The sequence below is a fragment of the Schistocerca gregaria genome, chromosome 4 (assembly GCF_023897955.1).
Source record: "Schistocerca gregaria isolate iqSchGreg1 chromosome 4, iqSchGreg1.2, whole genome shotgun sequence".
In the NCBI taxonomy this organism is placed as follows: domain Eukaryota; kingdom Metazoa; phylum Arthropoda; class Insecta; order Orthoptera; family Acrididae; genus Schistocerca; species Schistocerca gregaria.
The window spans coordinates 421044914-421064254 of NC_064923.1; the positions used below are offsets into that span (position 1 = coordinate 421044914).

The 19341-nt window shown below is 34.9% G+C and overlaps 1 protein-coding gene across 2 annotated transcripts in view; it reads left to right on the forward strand.

Annotated features, from left to right (window-relative positions):
- The window catches only part of LOC126268105 (TGF-beta receptor type-1), a 197861-nt gene extending 181242 nt beyond the window's left edge, over positions 1-16619 (forward strand). For both annotated transcript variants that reach the window (XM_049973616.1, XM_049973617.1), the window contains exon 9: positions 135-16619. In XM_049973616.1, coding sequence (XP_049829573.1) covers positions 135-260 — 126 coding nt within the window. In that variant the 3' untranslated portion in view covers positions 261-16619. The remainder of the gene's footprint in view (positions 1-134) is intronic.
- The last annotated feature ends 2722 nt before the right edge of the window (positions 16620-19341 follow it).

Consider the following 19341-nt stretch of genomic DNA (forward strand, 5'->3'; position numbering starts at 1 on the left):
AGAGAGAGAGAGAGAGAGAGAGAGAGAGAGAGAGAATGAGTACAGGCTACCATAATGACATTTTTCCTTTTTGAAAAACAAGATGGTAGATTATTTCAATGACCTGTATTTACATAATTGGTTTCTGTCTACAGGCATTGCATGTCATGTCAAAACTTATGAAAGAATGTTGGTATCACAACGCAGCTGCTCGCCTGACTGCCTTGCGGATCAAAAAAACTCTTGCCAATCTTGGTGTGTCTGAAGATCTCAAAATTTAGGTCTTGTTACAAATCAGTATGTCTCAAGGCAAACTTTTATATGTTTAATGTGTGGAGTGTGTCACATTGCTCTTGCTCAGAGGAGCGCCCTTCTAAAAGCAGCTTCAACAATTTTACAAATGACCATATTTCCGCTAGTCATTTTTTTATATACATGTAAACTTGATGAACTTTGTGTCATCAGAAGATGATGTAGTGAATGATTCTTTTTAGCCCTTCAACAAGTTTTGTTACAATTTATTTAAGACATGTTTTTTTCATATAGTGTTTTACCTGTGAGTGCATAGAATTATAAAAATGTAGTTTTACTTTTGCGCAGTGATATTTTCCACTGTATCATAATTCCAGCACTATGGAGTTTGAAAGTTCATCTCAAGGACATCGCAACCAACTCTAGAGTAATAATTGTTTATGATAATTTTAGTAGCTTATCATGTGAGATTAATTAGGAAACCTAAGTGTCTTGATGTTTTGTTTGCTGTGTCACATACTGTCTTATTGTTTAAATGGTGCTATTTCTCTATTACACATTATCAGCCGACTGGTAATATTTCCTCTAGTTGCATCAATTTATGTTATGAAAAAGTGGCGTTTTCGTGCCTGTCAAGACATACGGTAGAAATCAGAGCAAGTGATTAGTACTGTTACAAAACGGACAAACACATAAAATGGAGCCAGTCACAAGTATAATGTTGCCTTCTTTCAACAAAGTGCGATTAATAATATGTTAAATTATGATGAAATTGTATTGAGAAACTCAGTCTGTTATCATGCAATACCAAACCAAAATTAGGAAAAAACTAGTATTTCAGGAGAAAGGAATATTAATAAAGACAATATGTCTGTAGGGAAATACTGATATTTTTTAAAATCATGTTTCCAGACTAGCTGTTTTATCAGGTTTTACATTTTGTATAAATTTTGTCAGAGTTTTTCTATTTATGAAACTGAAGCAGATGTAATAACAATTTTGTACAGTCCTTAGACATGAGTTTTCTGTGCCACGTGTATGTAAATATAACCAGAGATGTTTTGCATTGGAATTGTTAATAGAAATCTGGCCAATTTGGTCAGAAAATATTAGCCACAAATTTATTTACCAATTGTGCACACCTATATAGTTGATGAAATGATGTTGAAGGGCTATGAAAGAAACATTCATTTCCAAAATTATAGAAATGAAGTAAGAAATATTTTTTTCAGTGTAAAACAAAATGTCAACGTACAGTTTGGATATAAATTAAGTATATAAGGCAGCTAGAAACAGTACTAGAACATTTGGCTATACTACAGTGGTAACAGTATCATTGTAATACATATTTTATTCCTCATCCTCCTAAGTAAGAATCTCACTGCAACTCAGAGTAGTCAAATCAAATCTTGCAATTGGGCACAAAAAACTTAAAACCCCATGTATAAAGTTAACATTTGGTCGGCTGGGATATTTAGTGTGTAATGCATCATGATAAATGTTTGCAATTCACTTCCACTATATCACTCTCAGTAGTTACGGTAGCATACAGAGAGACCATAGAGACTCAGTTCCAAAGAGATCATTGACACTATTAATTATAATAATTTTGGTGATTTTTGTAAAAATACAAATTTTTATATTTGAGATAATTCCTTTTATTATTTATCAGAAAGAGTTTGTGACATTTTTGTCTACTGTTGGAACTTCAGTTTGTCATGAGTAATTGTGGCTTGTGGGAGAAGGAGACAAACGAGATCAATTTAATTAATAACTATTTGTCTCATATAGTGGGCAGCCTGGATGTGATCTTATGTGATATCCCACACCAGTCTAGGCAAATACTGAGGCAGTTCACCATCTCCACTCAGAAAGATTGCACAACCGTTAAAACATGAAAAGACACAACAGTTATCTGATTCACAGACAGAATGGCATTGTGTTAAATCTTAGTAAAACATGTTAGCAAGATAACATGAGAGCTTCTTATGGAGCAATAACAAATCCTAAATTCATAGAAATTAAATAAATGATGTGAATTGTGCACCGCTAAATGCTGGAGAAACATTGTTCAGTCCAATAGCCTTTGTAGAAATACAAGCTACATCCTTACAATGAGCTGTAAGACAAAAATGCTGAAAATATGTTTTTCTGTCTATTGATCACCTCTTGTATATAGTATATGACATAAAGGTTCACTAAACAATCCAAAAAAATTTGGATGACATTTCAGACTGAATTCTTTTGGGGGCTAAAGAGCACATTGTAGATTTGTATGCTGAAGCAGTAGTTGTGCAACTGAAGAGTTTTCATTTTGTTGTTTCTGTTCTGAAATTTATATTGCTAGTGTGTGGCATATGTTTTATAGGGAAAAAAATAAACTCTAAACCGCTGTTTATAGATGCAGAGGTGAGTGAATTTCCATACATTGTCACTGGGAAATAGTCTGCTCCACAGATATTTTGACCAAAGGAGTAAAACTTTTAAAGTACCAGGACCAAGTGGGGCAGGTTGTCAGTCACAGTGCGACTTTGATTTTGTTCTTCCTATTCATCACAGACCTTGGACCCAAAAGCCTTTTTAGTGTCTTCTGTTCAGGAAAATGTAATTCCTTCCTTTCTGTCCAGTGCTTCATATCCTGCTAGTGCCTGGTATGGACTGGTATTTTATGTCTCCAATCTCACAAAGAACCAACGATACCTTTATATAGGCTATTATTACTTAATTATAAGAGGGTCACCTCTCCCAAAGGCACCCTCCCTCCCCCCCCCCCCCCCCCCCCTCCTCCGCCAGGAGGAATCTGTGTACCCCTTCTGCCTGCATCTGTTGTTCACTTAATGGTTAAATGAGAGATCATTTTCCAAGGTTTTTATGTATTATGTATCTGAGGCGGGACATGGGAACCAGCCCAGCAATTTCCTTGGTAGATGTGGAAAATCACTGCAAAATCACATCCAGACTGGCTGGCACATCAGCCTCCATCATTAATCTGCAAGGTGATTTGATCCAGGGCCAGTACCCCTCCCAATATCCCAGAAGAAGGTGCTTTAACACAGTTTACTATCCAGGCATTGGGAAAAAATGGGGTAAATGCAGTTCCATTTCTAATAAAGGTTCTGATGTGAACATACAGTTCTGGTAAACAACATGAGAACTGATTGAATAACTATGTTGACTATAATAGAAATTAGTTACTGTTGCCACCATAAAGCATTGAAGGTAGGCTAAATACTCTGAATGAGAGCTGTTTAAGCCACCCAATTAAAAAGAAAAAAAGGAAATTCTGCAAAGTGTATTGGAATATCAAAATACAGTGAGAGCCACCAGCCTCAGTATAGCAAGGTTAGTATGACTATTTAGTGTCATTTGGTATATACCAACCAATGTGGAACTGAAGGCACAAATGTAAGATGTATAGCATACTGGATAATATTATATTTTGTGAAAAACAGAAGTGAGCTTTCTTCACCAGATGACAGTATTAGAAACCCAGGAAATTGAGTAAGAGATAAAACACATCAGCTTTCAGTTTAATTAAAACTGCTGAAACTGAAATGTCCACAACCACTTTTCTGAGCCATATCTACCAGTAAGTATATTTACAATGCATCACAATGTTAGATCTTTGACAATGCATTTTCATGGAAAGAATAATATACATGAGGTGTTTACAAGCAAAAGTGCTTTTTTGTAATGCTGTGTATGCTGCTTTTAGCTCATATGCCTGTTGAAACAGGCAGATATTTTGCAATCTTAAAATATGTAGAACAGTGATTCGTAACACGTCTTACGTAACTGACCATGAAATATTTTGCAAAAACAAAACAAAGAGCATGTTTTGAATTATGTCTCTTTAGTTTAAAAAATAAGTGAAATGAGAGAGACTAGAAACTGGAACATACCCCATTAAAATAATTATTAAGTAATGTTAAGACGTGCTTATTTGGTATACATTTTTATGTACTCCAAACCAATCATTTTTATGTACAGAAAATAATCTTGTGTTACTTAAATTTCAAGCTTTTTCCATTGCTTCTCTACATAAATGTGTGCTGTGTTACACTGTTGTTCGTTTTCCCCTGTGAGGAGGGGAACTACTTTATGAGTTTCACATAGTGATGCTGTTTTTGCTGTCTCTTTCTTTATAAAAATGGTTATTTATTTTTGTAATTTTTATGCAAATATGAAGTTTTTCCTGTCACATATATTCGGAGCTAATGGATGTATCATCTGTACTATGTTTTCTATTAGCTATATCTGCAAAAAGTTAACTTCTTTTGATGTAGTAACTTGGGTTAATATTTGTTAATCCAGTAACTTGGGTTGATATTAGTTATGTCAGCAAAGCTTCATTTCACCATTATGTTATCTTCTTCTAAATGAAAGAAATAACCAGTTTTCTCTATCCAATTAAATAACAGTTTTCTCTTCTGGAATACATGTCAGATCAACACTTCGGACAAACCATTTACCCATTCTCCTGTTTCTTGTTTGTGTTTAACTCATGAAAACAATTGATGTTTTCAGTAAGAGTTGTGGGGTGTGAGCTTACAGTATTTACTTTTGTTCCTTGCTAGATCCACATACATTACATGCAATCTTTTAACTATATACTGTAAAAAAAGTTGTGAATTTTGCAATTTTTTTAATGTAATGAACTGAAGTTCAGATAGTGGTAATCATATGTTGGAAAAACTAATTCGTGGCCTTCAGTGAGCTTAATCAACAGTTTTGATAGGAAAAAATTACAGTCATAATTTATATTCAACATAACTTTTAAATATAATTGATCTTGACTACTCTGAGATGCACTTCACTGAACCTTAGAAAAAACATTTTTTCCTATGATTTTGTCAGAAAGCTGTCACAGATGGCTGTTACAATGTGTACTGTCCTCATTATGGAGTGTGCACCAGGTTTATTCCTCGCATTTTCTCAGTTATTTATTTCTTACTGACATGTAATGCAGTATACCTCATATCCTTTTTATTATTTTATTTATTGTGTACATATTTAAAGTGTAAATGCATTTATATGTTAGTTTCAGCTCACTTAAATGTAATAAACTGTTTTTAATTAGGAAGTTCTTAGCTTCATTGCACATGTTATAACTTCGTGCTGTGTGTGAGTTACTTCTTTTTATGTAAATGATTCCCGTACTGTTTGTATGACCCTACAGAGAATTATAGTTTCATTATTTAGTATATGATTTAAGTATGTTACAGTAACTCGTGTATTCCTTCTGATCAGCTGTGCAGCTGAGAAATATTTTAGTAACTAAGGGCTAAGTTTGTCCACAGTGCATGGAGTATAATGTATCATTTCTTTTCTTTGTTGCAAGGTATTTACAGAGGTCTTTTATATGCTGCAGAGACAAATGGAGCTGTGTATTGTTATAATATTGTGACTTTTTTTAAACTTTCTAATGTTGAATTATATACAGAAATCAGAATGATTTGTTTCTTATTGCTAACACATTTATTGAGAAGAGGCTCACAACTGCTGTGTGGTATTAAAATTAGCTTTTTCATTTCCTCCATTTCATTTTCATTTTTTAATAATGATTAGAACTGTAGCAGTGTAGAGTAATGGCAAATTTTAATACCATACAGCACCTGTCGCTATCAGCAATAGTGTAGCTGGTGCAAAACCAAGCAGTGAGAGGCAGTTTTACTATGTTGAACCTGAAACTAAAATGACTGAAAGTAATAATCATTACAGTTGTGCAACTGAGACAATGGAAAATAAAGGGTAATTTTAAGATTTTTGATTTATAATGAAAGAGTTTCATATTGATATTATTTATAGATGTGTTTTAAATTTTGTCACGCTTAGTGTTGATGTTTAATGAAGTTTTGTCACAACATTTGCAAATAATAGTGATTGCTTTGTTAATTTTTTAGGCCAATTCAAGACATTGCTAGTATTACTTCAAGTGTTTCACTAAGCTTGTGGGGAAGTATAACAAGTACTCCTCTGGAGCTCTGCAGATTTGAGGCAAAATCTCTCTCTCTCCTCCTCCTCCTCCTCCTCCTCCTCCTCTCTCTCTCTCTCTCTCTCTCTCCTCCTCCTCCTCCTCCTCCTCCTCCTCCTCTCCCAAGAAACACAAACATTCTTTATACTGGTACTATAGTATATGTATTTTATACCATTAATCTTTTGACATTGTATTCATATCATAAAATGTCCTGGGAACATAGATGACAGGACAAGACAAGTTGCATAGGTTGAAGTAAACATTGTTTACAGTGTGAAGGAAAGAGACCAATTTTCATAAAGCTGCACTGTGCAAACTTATGGGGAAAATATTCCCAGAGTTGAGATTTCATGTTCATCTTCGTATTTTAGTTCTACTTTCACATTTTATGATATGCCTGAAGACATAGATTACTGGGTGTAGATGACTGAAAGACTTACACAGCAGCATTTACATCAAAGTTGCCATTGTATCTGATAATGGGGTGCATGGAAAAAAAACTTATGGATGCCTTAATTTGAATATGCAGCATACAGATGTATTGACAGTCATAAAAGCTTGCTGTTTCAAGAATGTTGGGTGAATTTTGTGGAGCATCGTGTGTTCTGTGTTGGTAATGATACTGGTGAGAGTGCTGGAGATTGAGAGTGAAGAAGAGAAGAGGAAAATAAAAAGGAGAAGTACAAATGCCAGGGAACTCCACTGACAAAAAGAAAAACAAAGAAGACCAATTTAGGGGTCAGATGAAAGGCAAAACTGAGCTGCATAATGGATATTAGGAAAGCAAATTTAAGGAAACCACCATGTTAGCTATCCTCCATTTTTGGTCCTTAAGTTGTTTCTCTTACACACTTCTTTCATCCACCCAACTCTTTTTCCCGCAGTCTTAGAGCCATCCCTTTCATTTATTGTTTCCTGCACAGTGGCCTTGTTTTACCTCTCCTGTAGTATTTTACTATCAACTAAACTTTTCCCATTGCCAGAAAATGATTATTACATATTTTGGATATCACAACAATCACACATTAATGCTGTGAAAGATAATCAGTTAAGTCTTTTAGTATTTGACATAGCAAATTAATGCAGTACCTTTTAATCCTGTCCAGTATAGCTGATTGTCAGACCAAAAAAAAAAAAAAAAACATGGATGAGAGTGGGCATGTGCTGTTCACAGCAATTCAAATTATGATGACATTATAGGCCTACTTTAAATCTGGTCTCTAGCCTTGATTTGCTCTAAGACTATAGACACTATGGTAAATAGTTTTCTATAGTTTAATGTCAATGTGTGACATACTTGACTGGACAAATGTAATCTATCAATTAAAGAAATTTCCAAATTTTCACACTGCCTATTTGGATGAGGGATTTGTTTCCAAGTGCAGTTTAGCACACTCTTTCACCTTAATGTTTTATTTTAGTTGAGTAATAGTAAAAGTGATGTTCGCTATTCCTTCTGACTGGTGCATTTCTGGACATCTATTCGACAAGAGAAAACCACAAAATAAAAATAAAGTTTTTTTGTTTGTCCTTCATTTACATACTAGAATGTTTGCTCTGCTTCTGTGTTCTTGCATTGTGCCAAAATATATGAATGCACATAAGAAGTATGTGACTGCAGGCAGAAAAATTAGAAAAATTTGCAAGTTTTGTTGCAAAATATAATTCCTTTACATTTTGTGCAACAGATATTTGTATGATAGAACAAAAGATAAAGGCTTAAATTTTCTAGCTGCCTGAATATAGTCTTTGAATATAAGGCCTCTACATGTTTTGTGAAACCGGTAATCATAATAACAGTTATAATTTTGTGTGGCTCCAAGGCCTGGTAAAATCAGTAAATTGCATAAGAGAATACTTTTTTATGTTTGCGCATTGTGTCTTTTTTTAAAAAAAGTTGGTTCTTCATTTATATACCCATTTGACCAGCAGCCATTTTAGCCACATTTTTTGTGTGAAAATAATTATTTTAGATCACAATGGAATTACAGTATGAAAAATGGAGGTCTGCTGCTGTTTGTGGCTAACGTTTTGTGTGAACTACATAAGAACAATAAAAGCACAGCAGGAGGAAAAAGTGTGTGCTAGTAACAATGTCGTGTATTGAAGCATAATTTGTTGTTGTCACATTATGAGCATTTCGCTTTTTTTATAAGAGGCATTCAGTACAAATCTTATATTAGGCACTTGTAGAATCATTCACTTTAAAACTGTGTCACTTGATCACAAAAATAGGTAAACATTTCATCATGCTCAGAAATAACAAGAAAATGTTATGAAACTATGTAGTAATAGGCTGTGTTTGGTGAGTTTATTTTTAATCAGTAGTCAATAGATCATCAATGAAGAAAGGACAAACAAGCTGTATCCTAAATAAGAAAAGATTTAGAGTAGAAAATGAATGGAAAAAATACAGAGTGAATATAGAACTCTTATTCCTATGGTGTAACTGTGAATTATATATTAAAGAAGAGCTTCTTTATGGAAAATTGTCTACAATATGAAGCTACAGTGAAACAAATAAAAAACCAACTGGCAGCAGACACAGACAAACTGCAAAACGAGAAAAGAATCGGACAAGTTACTCTGTTGTTAGTATTTACTTTATGATTTCCATCATATTTTGTTATACAGTTTTTCCCATGACCCAAAATCATGGATGACTTTGTTTCACAATTCATTTATCATGAAAGAAAACATTTGGAATTTTAGAATGAGTCAAGCTTAACAATAAAAATCGATATGGCTGTTATAAGGAAGTAAATCTTCACTAGACTGAACTAAGAGTTTTCAGAGACTGCTATAGACTATTTATTCCCTCATGTACCAAAATGAGCATAGTAGAGCTGCCAAGGAAACGACTACCTACTTCATTCCAAACACTCTTAATTCATGCAACTCAGAACTGTCCCTTGTCAGATAAAGTAACTTAGTTCCATAGAGCATATTGGAATTTTTTATTTCAACATTTTTTTATGTTGCATATAGGAATTAGGGAGTAATTATATGTTATGCTGCTGGAAAATTATTTTCGACTTTTTAGTGTCTCAGCTGCAATAAACTTAACTGCTGTACAATAACGCTGTTTAAATACGGTTGCTTTTCAGTCAGTTCTCAATCCTATTTGTGGCTGCATTCCACTGGTAATGGTAGCTGTTTCAGAACAGTGCTCTAGTGTTGTCCCTTAAGGCTTATCATCCCTGATGGGTTACTATTACTTCCCATATGCAATATGTCCGACCCGGTAGCTGAGTGGTCAGTGCGACAGACTGTCAATCCAAAGGGCCCGGGTTCAATTCCCGGCTGGGTTGGAGATTTTCTCCACTCAGGGACTGGGTATTGTGTTGTCCTAATCATCATCATTTCATCCCCATCGATGCGCAAGTCGCCGAAGTGGCGTCAAATCGAAAGACTTGCACCAGGCGAACGGTCTACCCGATGGGAGGCCCTCGTCACACGAGGATCTTGTCAGATAAAGTAACTTAGTTCCATAGAGCATATTGGAATTTTTTATTTCAACATTTTTTTATGTTGCATATAGGAATTAGGGAGTAATTATATGTTATGCTGCTGGAAAATTATTTTCGACTTTTTAGTGTCTCAGCTGCAATAAACTTAACTGCTGTACAATAACGCTGTTTAAATACGGTTGCTTTTCAGTCAGTTCTCAATCCTATTTGTGGCTGCATTCCACTGGTAATGGTAGCTGTTTCAGAACAGTGCTCTAGTGTTGTCCCTTAAGGCTTATCATCCCTGATGGGTTACTATTACTTCCCATATGCAATATGTCCGACCCGGTAGCTGAGTGGTCAGTGCGACAGACTGTCAATCCAAAGGGCCCGGGTTCAATTCCCGGCTGGGTTGGAGATTTTCTCCACTCAGGGACTGGGTATTGTGTTGTCCTAATCATCATCATTTCATCCCCATCGATGCGCAAGTCGCCGAAGTGGCGTCAAATCGAAAGACTTGCACCAGGCGAACGGTCTACCCGACGGGAGGCCCTCGTCACACGACATTTCATTTTATATACAATATCATGTGTTTGAGAAATTTTTACTTCTTTACATTTCTCATCAATGCTCAGACATCTGACTGTCCAAAATTTACTCAGTCTGTTGATTCTTTTTAATTTATTTGTGAGTGAGATTTAGTGTTTGTACATTATAATTGCTTGGTCAGCACCCTTTTACAGATTGTAAGTGAACAACATGCTTTTTCATTGAGCCACTGCGACACTGTGCCTCAGTTTATTCTAGCCATAGTATCAAGTTCTTACTACCTTCTTATGAATCACAATGTACCTCTTCACATACTCAACATCCTCATAAATAAAACAATTATCCACATTGAAGCTAAAACTAATTGATCCAGATTGTAACCAAAACTAATTGAGATTTAAAAAAATTGTTACTTGCCAGATTGCAGCAGAATTATAGAGAGAAACAATATAACAGATTCACTAACTTTCATAATATGAAGTTTCTGCAACTGTCAAAAAAGACTGGAAAAGGTTTTACAGGCAAGTTGTCTGAAGACCTAAGTCAAGGGAGACACATTGAGAACAGACCAAATAGAGAAGCCAACAACTACACAGTGGAGAGCTATCTGCAAGCTTTTGTACATTTCGCTCAATCTTCTGCTGCATGGTTAAGGGTAATTATATCTTATGCATATTTTATTCCAACAATGCAGGAAAAGACAGATTGCTACTTACCATAAAGATGACATATAAAGTTACATAGAGGCACAATTAAAAATGCTTACACACAAGCTTTTGGCCACATTCTTCATCAGAAAAAGAAGGAGAAATACACACCATTCATTCACACAAGCAAGCACACCTCATGCACACGTGATCACCAACAGTGGCAGCTCAGACCAGAGTGTTTTCTGGTCTGAGCTACATAAATGTCTTTCAATTGTGCCTGTCCGCAACTTAACATGTCATCTTTACAGTAAATAGCAATCTGCCTTTCCTACATTGTTTTTATTCCAAAGTGGAGTTTCCATTGTTTGATATGTTTTATTCTGTTAGTCAAATTCATAGGCTGTTTAATTTATTTGAGAAAGTTGAAACATGTTTTTTGCACTACTAGTTGGTTTCATACTATGGTCATTTTCACATGCAGATCAGTGACCTGTGTGTCATCAGATTTAAAATCAATGTATGTTCCACGGGAACAAGTGTTTATTCTCACACATAAGTCATATTTCCTTGTAAATAAATACAATAACATCCTGTCCTCCTAAGAGCACACATTCCACTGCATGCCTTATGACTGTAATTTGTTATGACTTGGCTACACATAAAGCAACACAATAAAATCATATTACATAAAAGGAAATATTATTTGTGTACATGAACAATTTCCTGATCCCATATAACACAATTGGTCTAAAGTATGAGGAAACACATGTCACCAGTGTACTGGAAATGGTCACTGGCTGAAACTAGCTAATAATGAAAAATAAATATTGAAGTAAAAGGTCAACTTGTTCAATTAAATCAAATAGCCTACTGTTAACAAAATGGTTATGACTTTCAGAAAATACATTGAGGCCGTGCATGCAAACATGAGTAAACTTTTTACGTTATTGGTTACTGATATATATGGCTTACTGCTTGTGTAATCAAGTTCTCTATTTTATTTTATTTTTTCATTTTTATCTGCATAGGCACATTTTACACATACTTACATCCTAAATCTCATAGCACATCATCCAATCTTCATTGGTGAACACCTCCATTATATTGTGATTGGTTATCTTTGTCATTTCACTGTCTTTATTTTCCAACCAGGATATTCCAGTATCAAATCAAAGTATTGAAATAATACTTTGCAAGATTTACAAAAAAATTTTGACCTGTGTTTAGTTACATACTATATGTTTTTTGCACCGTGACACAAAGAAATTCATTCTTGCTGTATACTACATATTGTGCATTACTTCATCCCTGTCCCACTTCTGCATGTCAAGAGAGCTTGCAGATACTTTATGCCACTCTTCTTCTGGAGACAGTTTTTGTTTCAGTCAGATTTTTAGGGGTGTTGTACACATCTCTGTTTCACACAACTTCTCATCCTTCCTTCTTAAGAGCCCATAGTCCCAGTGTTGTGCATTAAATTTGTGTAAAATACATGTACCTTTAACACTATGGATTCATTTCATGTCACATTTTACATGCGAAAAATACTATAAGCTGATAAGAGTGTTACAGTCAGTTTTGCAATTACTTCATTTTTCTGCTGCTTATCGTATATTTAATAGTTTAATCTGCGCGTTATGATGAAATACCTACATACCTTATTTTGTATGTATAAAATCAAATCTGGTGGGTGTGATGCATAAGATAACTTTTACAGATATTGACATCTATTCCATACTGTGATGCTTTAATCTTTTGGTCCACTTAATAAGTCTCTCCATCTCCTCCCCCCCCCCCCCCCCCTCCCCTCACCCCTCTAATATCTGAGACTGTTATTACCAGCACTTTCTCCTGGGGGAATATTTCATTTAATGAAAATATTTGTTTCTGAGAAGAGGACTATATGCCAGCAGCATTTGTGAGTAAATATAAAATTGTGAGACAGAATTGGTAGTCAGTACTGAACTCCAGGAGGCAAAATTTCAGCATGACCAACAGACACAATTCCTTCTTTGACGAGGAGAGAGGAGCATAGTAGGGGAGATGATAGAAAGGGTGAGGAGCTCACTCAGACCACAGATTGGCTCCTTTCATCCCCAACCTACTCCTCCCCTCTTCTCAAGGAAGGAATTTTTGGTTCTGAAAGCTGGGATAGTGTATGCACTTGTATGTGTCTGTCAGCAGTATTGAAATTTTGCCTCCCAAATGTAAGTACTGTGCAGCAATTTTGCCTCATAATTTTCCTTTTGATGCAGTTTGTGGGTAAATATTCTCATATGTTTAGTTTTTTGTCAGGATTTGTAACCTACGAAATGACTGACAGTGTGTCCATTCTGTTTTATGCTAAATGCTGATTTTTATTTCATACAATGTGTATGTGATTTTATGTAAGTCAAAATATAGAAAAAAATACTGAAGCCATGTAAAAGAGCTATATTTTATAAGGACTGTAACCTGTCTAACTCAGACTTAAAGTGGTACAGAATTTCGTGTTGAAAAGATAAAAAGGCTACAGCAAGTTAGTGGAGGGTGTAAAGAAAGAAGCATACTTATCTGACTTGCATTTTAGAGTTGTCTAGAGAGTATAGCAAACTGACAGAAAGTGACAGTCAGGCATCTTGTCTACCTCATTATGTTACTCCAAGAGCACTTTTAGGATATCCATTTACCGCATTTTTTCCTCTTTCTGTTTTCACTTCAGACCAACAACTAATGGTCCATAATGGTTGTTAATCATTGACTAATTGCAAATGATGATGTGATCAATAGAGACTGCAGCAGCACTGTAATTATATTTTTATTTTATTTTTATGCCATGATCACAGAAAGTTTTAATTACTGCTTTTGGTGACTGGTTTTACATATATCTAAAGCATAGTTCTCACAATGATGAGCCAGTCATGGCTTATCTTATCTGATGTGAACATCTGAAACAGTAAATAATAATGCTTAAAATTATTTACAATCATGACAGAAAATGAAACAGAAGTTTGGTAATTGCTGATTTCACAAGTGACTTGAGTGTGAAGTGTAGCTTCAGACAACTTAGCAAAAATCTTGATCTGTTTCATATACATTTTCCAGTAAAATCATGCTATGTATACATCAAATGTAGTTAAATGCACTGTTAAGCTTTTGTGTAGTATAATCCTGTCAAAAATGATTGGGTCATCTCGTAAGATGTTTTCACTAATTGTAAAAATGAGAAAAGGTAAATTACTAAAAAAGATATATGAATATTGAACTTACATATATGCTGAATGTCACTGCATTTTTGGTTGACTGGTTAGAACAGACATTACATATGGGAAAGCTGCTTCTGTGGCCTCTGTTAATTTGTACTTCTGAATACAGGATTAATATCAGTGATCCCTGCTCTTCATTGTTATCCTATTCTGTCTCTGTCACATTTGAGAAACTATCTTAAATTAATTATTGCCTTTGTGAGTACAATTTCTATATGCTAGTTCCAATATCTATGTTATTGATGTACACAATCCTTAAGCATAATTGTTTGTGATATGGATCATTTGACCAAAAGAACCAGAACAACATATGAGAGATCATTAGTGGAGAAATAATTAACAGAGAATACTATACCAAAATATTTTGTGTATTACATGCTTATAAGTACTCTAACAAATACATAACTTGCACTATTGATTTTGCGTCCTAGAATCTTGCACTTCTATTAAAGTGTGTCAGTTGCAATTAGCTGAATAAGATAATTGTTTGATAGTGTTGTTTACTTCCTCAAACTTAATGGAAAGGTTTATTCTTTCTCTCAGATCAGCAGTGCTTTGTTAAATTTCAGGAATAAATAATGCCTCACAAGTTCTGTTGTCAGTTTACTCTGTGGTTTACTGCAGCCTTATTTCAGTGACAAGCTAATGGCCCCTGCATGCTGTTTTTTTGTTCAATATTACTGCTGCTTAAACATATCTATTTGATGCCACAACAGTAAGACACTACAATGTAAGAAATGTTTACAAGGTTCAGTAGTGTAGCAAAATAAAAGTGCAGCTGTTGTTGCATGTAAAGTATAAGAACCTGGTTACATTTACTATAGACTGCATTGCATGTTCCGTGAACAAAGGCTACCCTCCATAGAAGCCAAGAGAAACAAACATCAAGTCACCCATGCACTGCAATTTTTATCTGTTGAGAAAAGATTGATCCTCTCCTCTTTGTATAATTCTTTACAAATACTCTGTAGTCTCCTATTTCTCAAATAAGATATTTTATTACATGTGGAACTGGTGCTATTCAGTAACCAGCAATCATTGTAAGAAAAAATTGAAACTGGAAGACTCTGTTATAGATGTATGATTCTAAATACTTCTATGTTCTTTTTGTATGATAGGCATATAGCAAAAGTTCAAATTGCATGTTGCTCATGAATTTCTAAACAGACAGACTTTTATGTACAAATGACCTCATTATAGTAGAATGGTAAGGATTGCTGTTTTTCAACTGACATCCATCACTTTGCAGATGATTATAATATATAAACATTGTAAAAGTTTTTAACCTGTTTGTAATACATAGCATACTGTAATGTTAACATGTGTTTCATGTCAACTGTTTCTTTTTTGCCCCCTGTGCTATGCTGCACAAAGTCATTAAAACCAATGCTAGTGAGATGTCATAATTTAATCATGTAATTTTATGTTTAGACACATGCATTTGTAAATAGTCTGAACCTCACACAACTAAAATAAACTGAGTTATTGGTACATTCCTAGTTCTGGATCCTTTTCTTAGGTAATATCATCGTTCACTGATTAAAAAAAGTAAAGGATAGCTTGACAGCTGTGTTCAGTAAGATATCTTACTTGCAAACAGCCAAAGAGAGCATCTTTGTTCCAAATTTACAAGCCTTTTTATCTTAGCCTTAAGATGTCTCCTCCTCTGGCAGAAATCAACTGAAAATATATTTTACATAACAACTTCATAACAGTTTTTATGAATGTCAATTTTATCATTATGGTCACTCATAAATATCACCACTTAAGTTAGTATAATTTTCTATAAGAACATAAGTGATTTAGACTGTATAACAACTTGCCATAAGAATTTATATATCCACATTAGAGAATTTTAGAGATGCTGCCTATATTGAATGTTGTTTGTAGTTTGTTAGGTACTATGTTGTATATCACGACACCTTTTCTTCCTCAGGATAACAGCCGGTTCCTCTTCAAATCAGGTCAATGAACTGCAGGCATAAACTGCTTTATTCTGTCCATTGTTGTCCATAATTTGTGTACAGTACAATACTCCATACTGTTCCACTATTTGTGTTCATTGTTACCTTCATGACTGTTGGAACAAATTTTGTTATCTGTATCAGTTACTGAAGATATCCATTCTATATGGGGAAGGACTTTATATTTGTATAAATTATCCATATTTGTATGCAAAAAATAATAAAAAAGGCTTCTGTTTGGAAATTTTCATCAGATATAAGTGTAATGTATAGTTTGTAAAAGATGTAGAATAATGTAATTTTAGTTTTCTTGAATCTAATGTGCAAATGTTACTGTAGTTTCTGTTTAAATGTGTACTTTTATAATGAAGCCTGCTTCACACAATGTTGTACTACTAGATACTAAAAAAGGAAGAAAAAAATAAATGGTGCTCAATGTTTGTGATCATGTGTAATGTCAAGGTATTTTTTTGTATTGTGGTATTATTTGATTGGAACATTTTGATGTAAATATTGTACTTCATTTTCAAATAATAAAGGTTATTTTGCCTTTAGAGTTTGGATATAATTGGGGCATTATTTGAGGCTTCATCTATATTATCTTTCAATGAAATATTTTTTTCTGGTTAGTATCAATTTGGTAAAGAAGTGCACTATTTGTAGAGCATTATAAGCAGAAGTTTTGAATAACCTGATTTTAGTGTGCTCTGTATGAACTCTGTATGTCATAAGTGATGTAATCTTAACACATCTGTGACATCCAGTGAGCTACACATGCCCACAGAATTATGCCAAATTTCAGACCCCCAAGGGAACTTTGCTAGTCAGATATGAGTTGAGTTTGAGAATTTGGGATTATAAAGTTGGCTGCTGGTCAGTACTTCCACACCTATAAGCTGTGTGATAGCAGAACACTATCACAGAGAAATCTGATATTTCCTTAAGTGACTCAGTTGTAAGAGTAGTGCAAACTTGTATATAAACAAAATAAAAGCACCCTGAAAGTTTCTGCATGTTGATGGAGGGTATGATTTTTGAGAAGAAACAGCTGTTAAGTGTTGAATCTCTGATGCATGTGAGACTTCCCAGTTTTGTGTTAGGCTAATTCAGATAAAACACTGCTCTGTGTCTGAGGGTAGACCTAATATAAATGGGATTTTATCTAAAAAATTAATTATTGAAAAATAAGAGGCAAATAAGAGGTGTGGCTATAAAATAATGGGAATGTTGCTGTCACAAAGCAAGTATGCATGCGTCTAAGATGAATGACCAATAGCTGTGAGGCATGAAGCCTTTGCAGTTGAGTATGGCATCTCTCGTGCCTGTTGACAAAGCAATGTGGCTGTGGTCTTTGTATAACAGCTATTATTTTGTTTTACTGGAAAAATGATAAGTGTAATAATACAGCATCAAATTGTTGTGAAATTTCGCTAGAAGTGTGGAAAAACTGCTACTGAAACCTATCAGAAGTGTATGGTGAAGACTTTTATCACATACCTGGGTCTCTGAGTGATTCAAGCATTCCAAGATGACCTGGAAGATGTTGAAGATGACTAGATATAAAAAAACAGATGAAAATATCAAAAAAGAAGGTAATCCGATTTGATCTGACCAACATTTGAGTATTCAATCAATTGCTGTAACTGTAGGAATTGACAAAGAAAGTGTAAGGAACATTTTACATAACCAACGTAACATAAGAAAAGGTGTGTTAAACTGGCATCAAAAATTATCACAATCAAACCAAAAGAAACTCGTGTAAATGTTTGTACTGACACTTTGAATACAATTGAAAATGATGAAATATCTTGAGTTGTGGTTTTTCACTTATGATCCAGAAACTAAGTGCCAATCCATGCACTGGAAGGGCCCAACTTTACCAGGATGCCCGGAGTAAAGAAGCTCAGATGAACAAACTAAGATTTAAAGTGATGATGACATTTTTTCCAATATTCGTGGAATTGTGTGTCACCACTGGATTCCTGAAGGTTCAACTAGCTATCAACATTACCACATGAGGTTCTTGCTCAACTCTGTGAGAAAATAAGATAAAAAGACCTGAATTATGGAAGAACAAATTGTGGGTTCTGCATCAAAACAACATGCTTGCTCATACTGCATTGTCTGTTCATAGAGGAAGACTTCGAGCTTATTTCCATCAATGGACAATTCGTCTGGCATATTGTGCAGATAGAGGAGGGGAGTGTCTTGAGGGTGGCAGTAACTGTATATCTGTATTTTTGAAATAAAATGCTTTACAGCAGTGGTCCCTTTATTTTATAGCAACACCACATATAATTTACTTTTCTTCATAGTTTTCTGCTACAGAAATACATTTTTTCCAGCAAGAAAGAAAGTTTTCTTATCTCAGCATTGTAGAGCAAAGCTGGTTGCACCAGGAGCTAATTGTGCAAATTGTTGCCCTCATAGAGCTTCTGTAAGCAGTACAAAATGATCGGGTGATAGGTGCAGCCTGTAGGGAAAATAATCACATTGAGCCCAGTGTGTCTCTTCAAGTTTTTATACTGATGGAGCTGCAGTATTGGGTCTGGAATTGTCTTGGAGAACAATGTTACTCCACCACTCCATACTTGCTTGTTTTGACTTGGAGTGTAGTGGTGCACCCACGATTCATTGCAGATGAAAACCTGGCTCAAAAATGCATCTCATTTTACAAACATTGCTGTAAACATCTTGACAGACCTCCAAACATCTCATCTTGTTATCAGCAGTCAAAAGGTGAGGGACCCACCTGGCACATTCTTCACATAACTTTAATTCGTTTGTGATGGTCACACAACTTTATTTCAATCTGTTCTGCAGTTTCGGATACATGCTTCTGTTGATTATCTTCAGGAATGTCTCTAACCATGCCAGTGTTTTTATCCATAATGCTGGCCCAAGGCTGGCAGTCACATTCCTGATTTTTCGCTTGCTTTTTCCTTCCTTGAACTCTTTAGGCCAAATAAGCACACAAGTCCTTAATAACATTTGGTCCCTGAAATGTGCAGTCAGTCTCCAAAACATTTCTGTTGTTTGAACTCCATCATGAGCAAGAAACTGCAAAATTATGCTTTGTGCCATGGAGGGGTGCACCTGCTGCTCTGATATAAAGAGCACTACTCCTGATTTGCCCAATAAGCTGAGCATGTCACAAGCTTCTCCCTTTGACTGGGAGTGTGGAATGGCCAGGTCTCCTCACGATTAATTCCTCCACCAAAAATATGAAAAGCATGGCCCCATTCCTTCCAACCATAGACACTCAAAACAAAAATT